Below are 18645 nucleotides of genomic sequence, written 5' to 3' on the forward strand. Positions count from 1 at the left end.
GCAATTACACCAAATATCAGGGGAGGAGAATGTAATTATTTCTAAAATATATATAATTGTCATGTACTACTGATTTTCTTATTTTTTTTTAAAATTACAAATTAATACAAAACAGACATACGACACTTATCATATAATTAATTCAGGTACGATGAATCGTGATGTCCCGCGTATATATGAAGCTCTTATGTTAAGGCCAAATCCAATTGAATTGGATGTTGTTGATATCTTTTCCATTTAACAAATGAACAAACACTTTGGCAAAGTTTCCATGTGAAGGAACATACTTGTTTTGTATTATTATGTCCTCTAATATTTAATTTAGTAATGAAAGTGACCATCATTATTGTTTCCCCCATTTATGTATCTCTCATTTATTTAAATTATTTCTTCGCAATGAATTCACATTCTATAATTATATTTCATGCTGTTCAACAATTCACGAACGAGGTTTTAGCCTAATAATGAATATCAATACTCCATAAACGAGTTAACGGATTCGAGTTTCATCAATATGTAATTTTACTAAAATATTTAACATAATTGTTTGTTGTACTTATATTTTGACTTCATTTATAAAAATGTTAACTAATAATTGTTGCATAGCTACGATTAATTAGTATTTATTAAAAATTTGAGCCTCAATTTTTGATGATTATAATCTCTAGCAAACGTTGGTGATTAGAAGCCGGAGGGACGTGCCCAGTTTGTGATTGCATTTGATTGTCGTCCTTGCCCTCAATTGTAGGGTGGGCAATGTTCTTTTTATTAGGGGAAAATGCATTTTGCTCCCTGTGATATTAATAATGTGCAGTATAGGTAGATTATGCAGTTGTGGATATTGTATGATTTATGTTTATATTATATTTTGCAAATAATCTCACATATAAAATATTAATAGAATATATTTTCACAACATATGAAGTGATAAAATAAATCAAATAAAGTTTGAAATCAAAAGCCGTGATTGTTTTCTATGTGTAGGTTTTAATGATTGATCACAACTTTAGAATAAAATCTCATTAGCTCTCAGTAGTGTTTCATCCCATATACACGATTACGATGAGACTAGAAACCAATCTTTCGTTACTTTGTCAAAACACTTAAATACTTGTGGTAGTATAAACGTTGCCAAAATCAAAGATTTGCTTGCTAATCTAAGTAGATGATAATGGTTTCAGTTACGGCGGCGAAAAGGTAACGTGGCGGGGTGACGGAGGAGAAACTCATTGTGAGTTTCTGGAAATCCACACTTTCTTCTACTTTTATTTATTTCTTTTTTCGTTTTCTATCCGAAATTATGAAAAATTTTTGTTCGTATTTGATTTGGTCGAATCAATTTAATTATAAAATAAGTTTTATTATGTGATTGGTCACTTTTTTTAAATTATACATCAATCACACAGTAAGTATATTACATTTATCATATAATTGATTAAAGTTCGATCAAGTCAGTTTGGACTATAAATTATGCATCCCTTTTGTTTAGCTTCTGAATTTGCCTTATTTATGATTTCTTGCAATCTAACAAATTAAAGTTTTTTTTCTCTCCCCCCTAATTTAAAGAATGAGAATTTAGCATAAATTAAAGGGTTAGTTATATTTTGCCATCCGACTTATCGCCGTTTTTATACTTTGGCATTTTAATGTTTTTTTTCTTTTTGTGTCGACTACCATCTCAATTTTATAAAAATTTTGCATTTTGTCATTTATAACTATTTTTTAATCAATTTTTTTCTCAAAAAAACATCACATGCATGCACAAGTGATATTAAGGGTTATATGATGTAATGTTTTTCATATTTGTACAACATGTAATGTTTTTCGGCAAGAAAATCAATAAAAATGATCATATATGGTAAAGTGTAAATTTAACAAAGTTGAGATGGTAAGTTGACATGAATTTTCTTTTTGATAGGAAACTGAAAAATGGGCATAGTTTGGCAAAACGTAATTTACCCTAAACTAAAATTGGGATTTTAAAATTTTTAATATAATAAAAAAATTTTGAGTTGAAATATGCAAATGTTGATCTACTTATATTATAACCAATTGCTTATATAAAAATAAAAATGATGATAATGAAATAATTTAAAATTAATTAAGAAATTTAACATTTTCTTAACAAGTTAAGAGTTTTTTTTTTAGACTATTTCTTTGAAGATGAGAAGAAGACAACCCAAATCATCCATGATGAAGCAAGAGGGAGATAAATCAATTAATGTGATGGGTTGATATGAGTCATATGACTACTGTAATGCAATTATTTGATACAGTGTTAGATACAAACATGACTCAAACATGCTTCGGACATGATATCTATGCATTGAAAAATATAAAAAAATGGAAAGAAAAAAAGGACACAGTGTTAGACACTTCTGTTGGCGTGTTCGACATGTTTAGAATTTTTTCTTATATTTTTCAAAAACTTCTAGATTGTTTTTTTCCTTTTAAAGTTATGGGCTTAATAAAACAAAAAATAATTAATTCCTCGGACTAAGTTTGAGATAAAATTACTAAAATTTGAGAGACAGTCTTGATGATTTAATTAATTTAGATGATTAGAAAATTTTCATTGCATACTTGTTAAAATAAACTGATTATGTATATATTTTTGTCATATTTGATTAAATATTTAAATGTAAGACATGTTTATTTTATATTTTATCTTGATATTTTTTATATAATATTTTTTAATTTTATGAAAAATTAAGAATATATATTTAATAAAAAATATCTATATGTGCCTGTGTTAGTGTCGTATTGTGTTCTAATTTTTTTTAAAATTTTTCGTTTTGCCGTGTCCTAGTCCATTCATCATAGTATGGCGGGTCTTTTTGTCTTATACAATCACAAATTAATATTTGGGACATTTATCCAATAAGTTGAAGTAAACATGGCATAAAGAGAGATTGAATCTACATGCTTTTGTTTTCCTTTTTTAATCTGACCATTCTGATCCGAATATCTGAAATCACAGACGTCTATATAATATTTATCTAAAGAATAGAGATCTAACACGTGGCCCAATATCAGTCCCAATGTCAGTTCGTACAAGTGGCTCTTATAAATAGAAGTTGTCTTTATTTGTAAGGTATGTATTTAATATGTTGAGATCGAGTACTACAATTTTATAAATATTTTCTATTCTTTCTGATTTGTACTTATGAGGGTTCAATTAGAGGCCATTTTAGCAAGTTTAATCGTGCTGCAAGTCTAGTTCGAAAAAGTTAAAAGATAGGGACACGTTAGTACACTAGGCATGCAGGTTATTCACCACCTTAATTCGGATCATAATTAATAAAATATTTAAAAAAAGGTAGTAAGAATTAAATTTCGAGCAATATGATTCAGAATATGCAATATTTTCACATTGCCTTGCATGTAAATTTTTATAAAAAATGTAAGCAAGCATATAAATGTGTAATAAATATTGCCTAAAAAACCAGACGACGTCGTCATACCTCGAGTATTGTGACCGTTACACCTTCCGTTTTTGAAAACCGCGAGCCCCATTCGCACCTAAACTCCTTTACTTCTCAATTTTATCCAAAAGCGCCACTTCTTTTTGCTCCTTTTATGCTAATGAAGTCGCACGAGTTCGCCTGGCCAGGTAGTTGAAAAAGAATATAACTGCACGAAGCAAGACTGGAGACAATCCGAGCCCTCTCTCTCTCCGTGCCGCTCTGTACTTCTCAGTGCACTGTCTCTGCATAAAATTTGTCTGTTTCTCCTTTCCTCCTCAGCATTCATCATTCATCCACCGTTTTCAAAAAGGGCAAAGAAAATCAAAAGTAAAAATTGAATCTTCACGGATAGATAAGGAAGGAGTAATCGTATCTATACATCACCATTTTGTTGAAGCTGGTCGGAGTTTCTCACACACACACACACACAGGTGATGTTCGCGAATGCATTCTCATTTTCATGAACTGCTGTTTCATCCTCCTTGTTGGAAACCCTTCTTTTTTTATTTCAAACCCTTGTGGACATAAATCTAGTCGGGTTCCTTTTTTACATGCGGAGATGTATTTATGTGTGATTTTTATGTAGTTTCTTCTATGAACTGTATAACCCAGAAAGCCCTTTTCATTTGAAAGGAAATAATCAAGAAAGATTCCTATTTTGCTCATAGGGACGCATTTCTGCGTGATTTCTTCTTTTGGTTGTATATATTTGTATAAATGTACTTAATAAATTTATACATGTGAAACCCACCAACCTCTTCGATTCAAGCCCAGATATACAAATGGGTTGTGCTCAATCAAAGATAGACAATGAAGAGTCAGTTTCCAGATGTAAAGAGAGGAGAAATATTATGAAAGAGGCTGTTTCTGTGAGGAACGCTTTTGCATCAGCCCACTCTGGCTATGCTGTATCCCTTAAGGATACTGGCGCCGCATTGAGTGATTATGCTCAAGGTGAGGTTCCCCCTCCGCCACCCGAGGCGGTGGCCCCATCCGACCCACCTGTCACAGAGCAGCCCCCGCCACCCCCTCCACCGCCCATGGAGTCTAGCCTCCCTCCCCCTCCTCCTCCACTGCCAACCTTTTCCCCAATGCCTCCACTTCAGCGTGCTGTCACGATGCCAGCATTATCGCATTCAGAGAATATGAAGGGAAAGATGAAAGGCATTGCCATGGATGAGAGCGATATTTATGAAGAGGAAGAGGAGGAAGAGGAAGAAGAGAAAGGAGGTTTTCGTAGGAGGAAGAAAGGGGTTGAGGAGGTTGGAGTGGAGACACCGGTAAGGACTCCTCCAAATCCTACTACTCTGCCGGAGATTAGAGGAATGGCATGGGATTATTTTTTTATGGACAATATGCCGCGAGAATCATTGGAAGAGGTTGAGGAGGAAGAAGAGAGTTACGTGGAGGAGAGAAATGGAAAGATTGATGGGAATTTTGGCAATGTGGGAGGAAATGTCGAGTTTAAGACGCCGGAGAAGCAAGTGGGATTTGAGGGTATTGAAGAGTTCAAGACACCCGAAGAGACACCAGCAAGTGTGGGAGTTGAGAAGCAGTTTCTGCATTCAAATACAGCGCCACCTGCGATGAGTAGGATTGAAATCACTGGTGGAAATGTTGGGGGAAATAAAAATAGTGTGGATTTGTTGAGAGTTTTGAGTGAGATTGATGACCATTTCCTTAAGGCTTCTCAAAGCGCCCAGGAGGTTTCAAAGATGCTAGAGGCCACAAGGTTGCATTACCATTCAAATTTTGCTGATAACAGAGGTGATCATGTTGTTTTATTATTTACGTTTAACATATTAGCTTTATATTTGGTTTTATATACTATTTCTTTTACTGGATAAAGGATTGGTAGTTGTCCCAGGGTATGAGTTCTTGTCTTCTTATTGCTGCGTCCCTAACATGTTATAATCTATACTTGCAGGTGTCTGTCTTTTGAGAGTCGAACTAAGCCTGAACCAAATACATGCATCAGTGGAACTTAAAAATCTCCATATCTCAACCTAATGTACACAATTAGAAGAGAACCTTATAATATATTCCAGTGCATGGATTAGTGAATCTTAAATGCGAAATTTAGTCTAGGCCATCTTTTCATGGCTCCAGAAGAATATCTTGTGGAAGAAATAATGTTTTTTTCTAGCTTCTCCACTATTAAATTTGTGATGCTATTCTATAGGACATGCTTATAAATCTTTGTTGGAGGATCAACTACCTGACTGGCTGATGATATTATATTAGTAGTTTATTTAAAATAATTTTTGCGTGTGACCTTTACATGAAATTATTGAATTGTAGAAGCTGAGCATTTTATTTCTTGGGATTTTGAAGAGATCTGTTGACCACTTTGTTTCCCACATGTACTAAATTATCATTTTGAAGTTTATATTCCCTTTGCCTTTCATCTGTGGAGAAAGCTGTTTTTGACAAGCCTACAGAATTGTAAGTTAATATGTAGAGTATTATTGGTTTAGCATTTCTAAGAGTAAGGGGTCACCTGCCTCAGACTCTTATCAAGTATGTAAGGTAATGTAGTATGTGATAGTGTAGATCATATGATCGTCATAATTTTCAAAAGAGAATGATGCCAAATGAAAGAAAATTTAAGCTTATTCCTTATCGATTTGCTTGTAAGAGATGTTGATTATGGAGTGTGGTAATATATCAGCTGGCATTTTTCTTATGGTTGATAGATTAATGGTGTCTGCATTTCAGGACACATTGATCATGCTGCAAGGGTCATGCAAGTTATTACTTGGAACAAGTCTTTCAGAGGCATCCCTAATGGTGATGGCACAAAAGGTATCCTTGATGCAGAAGATTATGAGACACATGCCACTGTTTTGGATAAGTTGCTAGCATGGGAGAAGAAGTTGTATGAAGAAGTGAAGGTGAATTGAATCAGTGCTTCATTTATCCTGTATTCCATCTCGGTGTACTGTTGATTCTTTCTTTGCATCTTTGTTAATTTACAGCAGGACATGACAAGCATCTTTCCAGTTTTAACCTATTACTTGTTTTATTGCATCAATTATCTTGGTTGTTTTTCTGTTGAGGTTTGGGATTAGCCTTAGTACCATGTTACATTTTTGTTGATGATGGTAAGACTCAAGTTGCTGTTTCATTAACCACTCCCTATGTGGGTAATTGGTAGGAAAATTGACTTCAGTTTGTCTTTGCTCTAATAGGCTGGTGAGCTGATGAAACTTGAATATCAGCGTAAAGTTGCCGTGCTGAACAAACTGAAAAAACGCAATGCTAGTTCGGAGCAACTGGAGAAAGCAAAAGCTGCTGTCAGCCACTTGCATACACGGTATATAGTTGACATGCAATCATTGGATTCGACTGTCGCGGAAGTGAATGATATACGTGACAAGCAGTTGTATCCAAAACTTGTGGCTCTTGTTCAAGGGTGAGTTTCTTTGTTAGTTATCTACTCTTTGAACTTATCAAGTCGCTTATTACAAGGTATCCTGTAGTAACTCCAAACAAGTGATCATTTCTTGGGGCATTCATCAGTATCAAATATTCCTGTCCTCGTTCTATTTGAGAATGGTTGTGTAACATTTCCCCATATTTTGATTAATTTTTTAACTCTTAAAGGATGACCAATATGTGGGAATCCATGTGCCAACACCATGATAGCCAGCTGAAGATTGTTACCGACCTCAAATCCCTCGATGTCTCCGGGGTTCTCATCGAAACAAGCAAACACCATCACGAGCGTACCAAGCAGCTCTCGAATGTCGTCGAGCAGTGGCACTTGCAGTTTGAAAAGCTCGTGACAAATCAAAGACATTACATCAACTCACTCAACAACTGGTTGAAACTAAACCTCATCCCCATCGAGAGCAGCCTGAAGGAAAAAGTCTCATCGCCTCCAAGAACTCTGAATCCCCCCATCCAGCCACTGCTCCGTTCCTGGCACGACCACCTCGAGAAGCTCCCTGACGAGGTGGCAAAAAGTGCAATCGCGTCCTTTGCTGCAGTGATAAAGACCATTATCATTCATCAGGAAGAAGAAATGAAGTTGAAGGATAAGTACGAGGAAACGAGAAAAGAGTACTTCCGCAAGAAACAGGCCTTTGAAGAATGGTACCAAAAATACATGCAGCGACGACCACCAACGGACGAGACGGACCCTGATAAGGCCGTCGAAACGAATGCCAAGGACCCAGTCTCCGAGAGGCAGTTTCTGGTGGAAAGCCTGAAAAAGAGATTGGAAGACGAAATGGAAGATCACCAGAAGCACTGTGTTCAAGTGAGGGAGAAATCACTTGGGAGTCTGAAAATCCGGTTGCCGGAGCTGTTCCGGGCTCTGTCCGACTATGCTCATGCGTGTTTCGATGCCTACGAGAGACTGAGATTGATCACACAATCACAGCATCCAGATAGGGCTTCATAATCCGATTTTGTTAAACCTGTGTACAATATTTTTGCAGAGGACTAAGTTTCTTGGAGGTTTCTTTATGTTGTCTAACATATTGCAGTTTTTGCAATATTGTTCTTGTAGAACTGTTGTTCGAATGAGTTATTTTATCAGCTTCTTGAGGACTCCTATTGGTGATTGATTTCATTTAGGTATGAACTTGTGAAGATTTTTCTCTACTTTATGGAGCAACTCTTGTAACAGTGTTTTTGTGTTCTTAAGCTTTTTTCTTTTTAATATCATAAATTGTCTCTAATATATCATAAAGTCAAGAATTCAAATTCCATTAATATATTGATTATTTTGGTAATAATAATAATATCTGTATGAATAACTATTACTTAATTATATCTTATTATTAATTAATTAATTTATTAACTGAAAATTGTAATATAATGAATTTATTAAAAAAGAAATAATTACATTTAAACTCCCTTATTTATGAATTTATTGTCGTAAATTATCTATGTCTTTTGCATAATTAAAATAACCATTCGTGTAATTTATTTATGGGTTTACGTGTAATTTTTAAAAAAATAAGAATGATTTGTATAAGTGATATAGATTTTTTGGGAGTGTATTTATAATTTTTATAAATAAACCATAAATTAAAAGGGAGTAAATATAATTATGCTAAAAAATAAGAAAAGGACATAAAAACAAGCATGATAATTAAATGATGATTGCATCCCAACAACCAAAAAAAATCATCACAAAATTGTCAATTTTCTTACAAATAAATAATTAGCTATTTCTCAAAAATGAAATGAGATGGACTTTGGGTTTGGTGGATGATGATGTCAATTTTTGTATTTATATTTTTTGTTTTTTCTTGAAGTAAAAATCAATTTTTAATTTTATTTTTTTAATATTCTCGCACTCATAAACAAGTTGTACCCGAGAGTGAAGGTATCCGGTGGAAATAATACCGTTGCCCTTAAAAACTTTGAAGAAGAGAACAGTCATCGTAGGCAGATACCGGCACGTGGCAGGGTCTGAGCCGTTGTTTACCTAATAAGTTGCTCGATGTTTACCTTCAGGGGCCTCTTTTATTTTGAATTCTTTGGACCGTTTCTTTTTTCTTTTTTAATTTTACTCTCGCTCCAACACACAAATTCTCACTCAAACCCCTCTACTCACATACCCTCTGTACAATTTCTGCGAGTTTCGGCGTGCCTTTGTAGATCCTTTTATTTTTTCCTGTTATTGTTAAATGTATAGATATATATGAATTTTTGTTTGGATCTGCAAATGCGCGTCAAAGCGATCGGTCGGACTTCGAGTTTTCCTGTTGTTGGGTCGAAATTCGTCAAGCTCGTTTTGGTGAGTTTTTGAATCTTCATTAGCCCGTGTTGTGTTATTATTTGATTGGAGACGAATTCTTTGATTTCTTTTCTTGGTGAATGTTGTTGCTGTGCCGGTATTAGGAAGAGCATGAATTTGGGACGCTAGTGAAGAGGAACTTTAAATTTGAATTTGGAGATTGATTTATTCTTTTATATGTGCGTTTGCGGGTCATTTCCCTATTTGTTCCTTCCTTGAATATTTTCTACTGTATGATCTTTTTTTGGCTATAGCATAATTATAACATCTTCTTTTTTTCTTTTCTTTTTTGGTGTTTTAAAATATAAAAAATTTTATTTATCTTCATTTCTTTGGCTTCAGAACTTGACCTTTTAATTTGAGAGTTACCTTTTCCTGAATTCTTGATTTATTTATATTTGTTTGTCTGGCTGGTATTTGGGCATAAATTTGTGTGGGTTTTTAGTTTTGTAATTAAGAAACCAGCTTATTGTTTTGCTTGGAATTTATGAAATCATTTCTTTCTGTTGGATAAGTAAAATTATGTAGGTATTATTATATTTGATGATTCTCATTAGTCATTATAATTTTCACAGTTTATTGTCTTGAGAGAGAGTTTCAACTTTTATGCGAGGGAGAGCATTGTGCTTCCTTAATCAAGAAAAATTTATGGTAACTAGATAAGGAACTTCCATGACTGGTAGTTCCCTTTCTTATTTGATTTGTCATTTGTTTTAGGAAATGATGCTTTTTTAACTTTTTATTCATGGGATTGGAATTTTATTAACAACTTCGGCTAGTGGTTTTTGAAATTTGAGTTTTCCATTTGCCTCGTATTGTACCTTTACTAAGTTGCAATTGAGTTAATTCAAATTTCAAACCCCACAAACGTATTTAATTCTTTTGCTATATCACAGGAAAAGTATCTTCTGAAATTGAATATATCCAATGGATAGTTAATGCAAGAAAATCTTGACAGCTACATAATTTTCTTGAACAAGTAATAACTTGCCTACTTTTGTTTTCTTAATGTAAGATGGCCGATATAAATAGGGAAGAAAATGGATGCTTCTTGAGGGCTTATACATATGTTAGTTATTGATGCATATCTGCATTTTACTTGTATGCATCCTGACTTTCTCTTGTCTGACTTCCATATTCTTAGTCTTTGATTTCATCCTGGATTCGGACAGTGCCTACCTCGTTATAGGGTAGCATATAATGATTTGGGGAAGACATCCTGGAGAAAATTGCCAACGTGTTGGAATTGGCGTATGCAGATCTTTGTCAAGTAAATATGGAAAGTGATAGGACAAGTAACAATACGCTATCTGATGGAGGCAGAAAGTTTCTACATAGAGCTCGACCTTTACATGGGTAACTTTTGAAGCATACAGAATGCTGATTCTTCATGTTATGTGTTTCTTTATCTGTTTCATTCTGTAGTCTGTGATATGTTGATGATATGCTTGATGAGGTGAAGCGGTTTTCTGTTTACCCTAAAATGTTATGTGCATGTTTGAAGGTTTATCAGTGTATCTCAATATAGTTGTAGCGTTTATTAACTGGTTTACATTTTACACAGTTTTATAATTTTTGAACATATGTGTTGCGGATTGGCTGTAAATTTCTTTTATCTGGTGAACTTTTATTGGAGGAAAATAGACTGCGTGCTTTCCCATTCTCCATGTCATAGTCATATGATGAGCACAAATCAAAACACACTTAGCCGTGCTTATAATGCAACTTTCTACTGTTTATGTAGGAGGACTACTGGCCCAACACGGCGTTCCACAAAGGGACAGTGGACAGCAGAAGAGGTTGGAATCTTTTCGATAGTAGCAAATGATCCACATCAGCAACTTGTGCTTTCATTTTTTTTTTCTTTTCTCTGCAAAGTATTGGAAAAGCCATCTATATCTCTATGTGAATGCATTTTATTTTCAGGTAGATTATTGGGCATGTTCAAGAATATCTGATGGTAAAGAAAAACATAATATGGATGACGGTATACCTTTTGCTTCATGAACTCAAGAGGGAAAAATTGTTTGGTCTGAACCATCTCACCCTCACACTTGATGAACTACACTTCGAAGTATAATTATTTTCATTCTTGTTAGTGATCAGTTTCTTAGTATTTTGGGTGTCAACATTCTTCATAGTACTGATTCTCCACAATGACAATGACATGGTACTGATTTCTAAAAGCTGAGTTACCTTGTCGCGCATGAGTTCCCTTAAACTTGAAGAACAAGTCCAAGAAGATAGTGATTCCATTTGATTTTATGTAGAAAGGTGTGGCATATTGCAAGTCGATCATGGATTTTAGAGTCCAAACCAATCATGTGATCTATCAGTATTCCAAAATGTAAAGACAACTTTTTCACAATTGTACAAAATCTGCTCTAGTTGGAAGAGAGGAATATCCTTTTTTTCCCTAAAGAAAATAGTTAGCTGTCTAAGTATGAAATAGGTCCTTTGCAATCAATAAGCAATTCTTGCACAACCTAAATTTTGGAGTGTGGCTGATTGGAGCCTTGTGGTAAAAATTTAAGGTTTATCTTCTTCTAGCTTTCTCATTTCCAAATGGGCATTATGATATATACAGTTATTAGAATTTTTCTGGTCTTTTCCAGTTTTAGTTTTCATTTATATTTGTTAACCATGAGTTAGTCATAATGTAAATGTGGACAATGACGAGTTGTGGTTCTAATTAAATGCTTTCTATTTTCTTACAGGATGAGATATTACGAATTGCTGTTCAACGCTTCAAAGGAAAAAACTGGAAAAAGATAGGTAGAAAGATGAAGTTGAGGCCTTATGTTTTATACCTGTGTAACTGAAAATGGGTCCAATTGTTCTCTGGTTTCTCCTGCTATACAAATCTTATCCTCATATCATGCCTGCTGTTTTTTCAATCTTGTGGGTGCTCCTGATGAATATTTTCTAGAATGAATACTTGATGGAAAGAAGTGAGTACTTAAACTCTTTGGTCTTAAGATGTACCTTAACCTTTATCTAAAGACTTATTAGTCCGCTACAGTGACAGATCTTTCCTTTTCCCTTAATCTAGAAAACCAAAGTATAGAGTTCCTAAACGTGCCGATGAATTTCAGAATTCTAAAGGAATCAGGAATTGGCTATGTGAATTCCATATTAATGACACTGTAAATTTGTTATTATCATGAGTCTTCTGAATTTTAGTTTCTGTAAGGCAGCTTCAATTAACTTGAGGCAGTGCATCTTTGGTTTATGGATGAATCAATGAAAATTTTTGAAATTGAAATCCCGTGGTCTCTGATTTTTGCTGATTGTGTAGTGCAGTGGATGCAAGGCCCCAGTGATTTGCCATGTTGGAGTTCTCTAGTATGTATTCAGAAACAAAAGGATTTACACTTACTATAGAAGATAGACTAGCTAACAGAATGTAATATGGAGGTGCCAGTGACAAAGGCAGGTCAAGTGAATGAATGCTGTTAAAGGTGTTGCCTAAGGAAATTTATGAGATTTCTACAACACGTGAGGTGGTCATTGGCTTAATATATAAGTTTTACATAAAAGTGGTATAGTGAAAATGACATTCTACAGGGTGGAAGTCTGAAAGGGAGAGAGAGGAAGTATTTGAATGGCATACGATGGAATGTGATTAAATGAGTGTTGGGAGTCATTTTAAATTGTTGGGCATTTAGCAAAGGGCTCCATGTACATTCACTGAAGAAATTAATAAACAAATAAAAAAATGGTAAACACAGAGAACGAAACTGACCTATACTGACCTGAAAGGAGTTGAATTATAGAAAAGGATGAGCCTGAACATTTTGGAAGTCAGACTTGATAAGAGTGGAATGAAAGAGGTTACATATAGCAGGTCCTAGATGAGCGTGGGTAAAGTTCCTTGACTTGAGTTCTATCTGCATCACTAGATATATACACTTACCGGCACACACTACAATTTCATCTTATTTAACAAAGGAATTTTGCCTCCGATGCATTAAGAACTGCAGTTTCCAGCTAACTTAGGTAGAATTAGCTTCTTCCCTGATTATGTCAAGCTTGCAGGTTCTGATAATTAATCCTTACCCTCATTCTGGTTACTGATCTACTTCACTATAACTCAGGAAACGCTGTAAATTACTTTTTAATTTTGTCACTTAATATCACAAAATTTTCTTTTATTATCTTCTGAAATGATCAAGTTACCATTCTATGGTCTATATTGTGCTTGGACTTGACACATCAATTTGCCCAAAACATTTTTAACTAAATAATATGGTTAAGCTACCACCTAAGCAGAAAGTAGTAACAACATTGCTCCTTGTTCCTTCTTGCTCACTGTTTTGATCCATTCTTTATGAGTAAATATTCGTGGAAAAGTTTTATGTTTGAGTTTGCTGATTGCAAATCCAAAATAACAATCAATAACTCAAAATCTACTTCTTGTTTGGCTGAATTGTGAGTATTGAATCTATGGCATGTTATTTATCTAGCGGAATGTTTCAAGGATAGAACAGATGTACAGTGCTTACATAGGTGGCAGAAGGTTCTTAATCCAGAACTTGTCAAAGGTCCATGGTCGAAAGAGGTTAGGCAACTTTCTTAGTTTTTTATTTGTGGATATGATTTCCATTTACCATGCATTTACCACATCATTTGTTTGTTTCATAAGTCTATGAGAGCCCATTTTATTACTCTTTTACTATGTGATTAGGAGGATGAAATAATAATTGAGTTGGTCAGTAAATATGGGCCCAAAAAGTGGTCTACCATTGCACAGCATCTTCCTGGACGTATTGGGAAGCAGTGTCGAGAAAGGTGAGCTTGCAGGAGCTTTTATTGATATCTGTAGTTCATATAGAGCTTTACCACTGTTCAGAACTTAGATTTGGAATGTTTCAGAAAATTTAGCCATTACAGGTATATAAGATTTGTGTTTCATTATTCATTGTGGATTTGATGTTGTGGGCTTGAGGTGCAAATTTCACGCCTTGCCCCATACAAAGAGTAGATTTCTGTTTCTTGTATTATTGTGTATACAATATTGTTTGTGTGTTGATCTTATTCATTTTTCAGGTGGCACAATCATCTTAATCCCAACATAAATAAAGAAGCTTGGACACAAGAGGAGGAGTTGGCTTTAATTCGCGCCCATCAAATTTATGGAAACAAGTGGGCAGAGTTAACCAAATTCTTGCCTGGGAGGTACTTGGATTCATTTAGTTACAGGAAGCAATACTTCAATAGTGTTCAGAGATTTAGCATATCTATTGTCGATATATTATGTTATTTCTCCTAGATATCACTCATTTGGAGTGCTTTTGTTGCCTATGTTTGCCATCAGAACTGACAATGCAATAAAGAATCATTGGAATAGTTCTGTCAAGAAGAAATTGGACATGTATTTGGCTTCAGGATTGCTTTCACAGTTCCAAGGTCCACCTCTTGTTAGCCGTCCAAATCACTCAGCAGCTTCCTCTTCTTCAAGGGCACAACAAAGTGGCGAAGATGATAGTGTTTTTAAAGGGGGAGTAGAAGTGGAGGAAGCTTCTGAATGCAGTCAAGGTTCAACAATTGCCAACTTCTCTCAGCCTCTAAATGATGCAATTGCACATCCCAGAAGAGACTGCAGAGGGACTGAAGAATCAGGGTCAATTCCATATCCTGAGGATTATTGTACTACATTTCAAGAAGCCACATATGGTATACCAGAAGTACCTTGTGAACTGGATGACAAGTACCTTGAACATGATTTCCCACTAGATTGGGGGACCTTTGCAGGGAAAGATTGGCAACTAAATGCGAATGAGCTACCTGACATGTCTTTGCTTGATCTGGGGCAAGAGTCATCCGGACTGGTCCTGCCATCTGTGAGTGACAGGAACAATCATGAAGCAGTACCATTTCCACAAGAATCTTCTATTCCTTTAGGTGCTTCTACTTCCGTGGAAAAAGTGGTGGGGGACACTAATACCTCTAACCCCATAGCTAATTTAGACTACAGAATGGTATACCCTGAGGCTGACCTGGGCGTATGTTGTCCCTCTGAAAATGTTATTAGCGACATTGATGGACTTACAGATTCATTGCTTCATCGCTCTTCAAATTTTCAGATTCCTGAAGATGAGACATTTGCTTCACAATCTTGTTATATGCCACCAGGCAATTCAGTTATTCAACCTCTCCCCCTCCTCCCTACACAACTTCCTCCAGCTGATGCTTCGCTTATGTTCAGTATGAATCCACATCAGTATAGTTATCCTTCACATGAGAATGCAGGGCAGGAATGTATTCCACCAAGTACACATGGTCGCTTTATCTATTCCAAGGAGTCTGATTACTGTAATGAGGCAAGAGAAGCGCCGAAACTAGTTCCAGCTAATGATTTTGTCTTGGCACCATGTGATGATTCTCACTGTTCTTCTGAGGACAAAGATATCAAATCTGATGAACAGAAAGAGTCTGGAGCTTTGTTCTATGAGCCGCCTCGTTTTCCAAGCTTGGATATACCGTTCTTCAGTTGTGATCTTATACAATCTGGCAGTGATTTGCATCAAGAGTACAGTCCACTCGGCATCCGCCAGCTGATGATATCTTCCATGACTCCATTCAAACTGTGGGATTCACCATCTAGAGATGATAGCCCTGTTGCTGTTCTGAAAAGTGCAGCCAAAACTTTTACTAGCACACCATCAATTCTGAAGAAAAGACAGCGTGATTTGGTGTCTCCTTTGTCAGAAAAGAGATTTGAAAAGAAGCTTGAAGGTTTTTCAAAGCAAGAATCATTTTCCAATCTGACCAATGATTTTTCCAGATTGGAGGTTATGTTTGATGAATGTATGGAGAAGAAAGGACCACTGTTGTCATTATCTCCAAATAAAAGAAACTCCGAACCTTCCTGTAAAGAAAAAGAAAACGCGCCACCTCCTTGTGGACAAGCAGAAAATGAGGGCAATGAGAACATCATCGTGCCAGAAATCAAAATATCAATAGAAGAGTTCAATAGCAGTGATTCTTTGAACAAGATAACAGAACAAACTGCTGTTGCAGATGTGAAAGCTAAGGGTGGAGGAAATAATGTCACCGAAAAGGTTAGTACTCTCGTTTTCGTCTCCACTGGCATCAGTTAAAGGGCACTTCCAGGAATATCTGAATTTTACAAATTCATATAACCCTGAATGTAGAGTTTTTTCTCTGAGTTTTGGAATGCATATAATCCATAAGATAAACCTAAATGCCTTCTTTTGTGAACTCTTTAACTAAAACCGAATTACTTAACACTTACATGAGAATGTTGTCTAGAAGGCTGGGTCTGGTTGTTTTGTACGACAGGGCATTGCTCACCAGAAACATTGATGATTTTGATTATTTTCTTTTAACATCATAAATACTTTCCAATTTAAGTGATGCAGCCTATAGAACGGTGCACAAAAAGTTAAAAAATTAACTGCTCACATGAGCCTTCTTGGGGTTTTAGAATCTGATCCCTTACTGTTTCAATAATGGCAGGCAAGAGAGTTTTCTGGAATCCTTGTTGAACATGATATGAATGACTTGATATTCTTTTCTCCTGACCGTTTTGGAAGTAAGAATGACAGAGCAATTGGTCCGAGTCCTAGAGCTCTTGGAAATCAGTATTCTCGAAGACTAGATGCTTTATCAAAAAATGGTGCAATCTTATCCTCTTCTGAGACTTCATGTTTTTCTGTTATTTGTTCTCCTCGTCTGTGTACAAAGAAGGATGGAACTAATTTGGTCATAAGTACATCTCTTCAGTCCTTGAGTCCTTCAGATAAGAAAGCCGAAAGTTCTGGCACAGGTGTAGCTTCTGAAAACAATAGCATGTAAGACTGTTGAGGCTGCTTATTCCAATTTTTTATTCATTCCATGGGTCGTGTGGTGTTTCTAATTTTTTCCTTGTCAATTTTCGGTTTCCAGATTTGTGGAGACACCATTTAAGAGGAGCATAGAATCTCCTTTGGCTTGGAAGTCTCCTTGGTTTATTAATACTTTTGTTCCCGGACCCAGAATCGATACAGATATAACAATCGAGGTAATCTTTTACTCAAGTAATCTGCTTTGAGCTCTTCTTTTTTCCCTCTGCATCTATTTATCTCATAGAAAGAGTTTTTGTAGGATATTGGCTACTTTCTGAGTCCCGGGGACAGAAGTTATGATGCCATTGGTTTAATGAAGCAATTGGGAGAGCAGACTGCTGGTGCATTTGCTGACGCCCAAGAGGTTCTCGGAGATGAAACCCCTGAAACAATAATGAAGGGGCAATGCTCCGTAAACCATGAAGGAAGAAAGGAGAACAATAACAGTCCGAACTCTCAGGCAGAATATCATTCTGCTTTGGCTGCAAATTTCATGGTATGGTTCTCCAGAAACTGTTACACTGAACTGCCCTTTTTCTTCTTTGTTATAGAAATCTTGGTCACAAAAACTACGTTTTCATTTCTAGTACTTTAATCGAATTAATAGAAATCTATAAAATTAAAGATTCAGATTAATTCATCAATTCAAGGAGCGGATATAATTTTCCCTGCGGGTCTTTTTACACATTTATCATGATAATAGGTACTTGTGTTTTTTATATTGTGCATGTTTCTGTGTGCATATTTTTTTTTTTTTCCAAATTCTGTTCTTACAGTCATTTTAAACTTGGAGTTGATTTACTTAGCATAAAACCGTTGCAGACAGAAAGACGCACCCTTGACTTTAGTGAATGCGCAACGCCTGCGAAGGAAACTGGAAAGTCCTCAAACAGCATTAGTTTCTCTAGCCCCTCTTCTTATTTGTTGAAGGAATGCAGGTAGAAGGCAGGCATTCATGCCAACATCATCCAACTGTAATTTCTTGTAGTCTATATTTGTATGATAGTTACATACATGTGTGTCGTTATATTGTATTATTTTTCATTTATCTTGATTTAAATACATCCCAAATTTAACTATAAAAGAACCAACCCAAGAGGGGGTATGGATTTTGTTAAAAACAACTATTCATTCTTGAGGTTGATGTGTGTATGGATTTAATTCAATTACTTACTCTTTAGGCTGATTGTTGCTCTATTGTGTATGTGGTATGAGATGACAATAACTTATCAAGAACACCTCAGCAAAAATGAACCTGTGTTTGGATCAGAATGCAATTACCTTACCTTTAACTCATCTTGGGTATGTCTTTGATTGATTAGTCGCATCACGTTAAGTTCTTACTGATTCAATTGAACTATATGTACTTTTAGTTTATGTTATTATTAAATTATGTTTAATGACATACGTAAAAACATATAAGAATTGAAATGCATAAAGCCTATAGTGATGGTTAATATTTTCAATAAAATTTTGAAGTAATAAGTGAATAACCGCTCAATCATCGATTTTTGCAAGCAGGAGAAGTTACTGCTTTGACTTCTGATTGTCATAGCTGCAAGAACTAAATATA

The 18645-nt window shown here is 35.4% G+C and overlaps 2 protein-coding genes across 8 annotated transcripts; both read left to right on the forward strand.

The window, feature by feature from the left end:
• Positions 1–3692: 3692 nt before the first annotated feature.
• LOC105170443 (DNA ligase (DUF630 and DUF632)) lies at positions 3693–8078 on the forward strand. Of its 2 annotated transcripts, XM_088884098.1 has the most exons (5): positions 3693–3898; positions 4242–5234; positions 6186–6361; positions 6659–6882; positions 7074–8078. In XM_088884098.1, the coding sequence occupies exons 2-5, from the start codon at positions 4250–4252 to the stop codon at positions 7873–7875; spliced, it is 2187 nt and encodes a 728-aa protein (XP_088740224.1). In that variant the 5' UTR covers positions 3693–3898; positions 4242–4249; the 3' UTR covers positions 7876–8078. The 2 variants fall into 2 exon arrangements, with proteins under 2 accessions (XP_088740224.1, XP_011089542.3); XM_011091240.3 differs by having other exon boundaries at positions 3693–5234.
• An 875-nt stretch (positions 8079–8953) lies between these two features.
• Positions 8954–18252, forward strand: MYB3R-4 (myb domain protein 3r-4). Of its 6 annotated transcripts, none has more exons than XM_020697520.2 (13): positions 8954–9222; positions 9798–9873; positions 10367–10578; positions 10967–11021; positions 11940–11997; positions 13689–13783; positions 13910–14013; positions 14272–14400; positions 14540–16286; positions 16705–17039; positions 17134–17248; positions 17332–17568; positions 17895–18252. In XM_020697520.2, the coding sequence occupies exons 3-13, from the start codon at positions 10499–10501 to the stop codon at positions 18012–18014; spliced, it is 3075 nt and encodes a 1024-aa protein (XP_020553179.2). In that variant the 5' UTR covers positions 8954–9222; positions 9798–9873; positions 10367–10498; the 3' UTR covers positions 18015–18252. The 6 variants fall into 6 exon arrangements, with proteins under 6 accessions (XP_020553179.2, XP_020553183.2, XP_011089667.2 ...); XM_020697524.2 differs by having other exon boundaries at positions 10395–10578; XM_011091365.3 differs by lacking the exon at positions 9798–9873.
• Positions 18253–18645: the final 393 nt, after the last annotated feature.

This window comes from Sesamum indicum, linkage group LG1, assembly GCF_026168435.1.
Source record: "Sesamum indicum cultivar Baizhima isolate 11 linkage group LG1, ASM2616843v1, whole genome shotgun sequence".
Classification (NCBI taxonomy): domain Eukaryota; kingdom Viridiplantae; phylum Streptophyta; class Magnoliopsida; order Lamiales; family Pedaliaceae; genus Sesamum; species Sesamum indicum.

Coding starts and splice junctions, on each gene's coding strand:
- LOC105170443 (XM_011091240.3), top strand. CDS start 4,250: ATGGGTTGTGCTCAATCAAAGATAGACAATGAAGAGTCAGTTTCCAGA. Junction 5,235..6,185: donor AAATTTTGCTGATAACAGAG/GTGATCATGTTG, acceptor TCTGCATTTCAG/GACACATTGATCATGCTGCA. Junction 6,883..7,073: donor CTTGTGGCTCTTGTTCAAGG/GTGAGTTTCTTT, acceptor TAACTCTTAAAG/GATGACCAATATGTGGGAAT.
- MYB3R-4 (XM_020697520.2), top strand. CDS start 10,499: ATGGAAAGTGATAGGACAAGTAACAATACGCTATCTGATGGAGGCAGA. Junction 13,784..13,909: donor AAGGTCCATGGTCGAAAGAG/GTTAGGCAACTT, acceptor CTATGTGATTAG/GAGGATGAAATAATAATTGA. Junction 17,249..17,331: donor ATACAGATATAACAATCGAG/GTAATCTTTTAC, acceptor GAGTTTTTGTAG/GATATTGGCTACTTTCTGAG.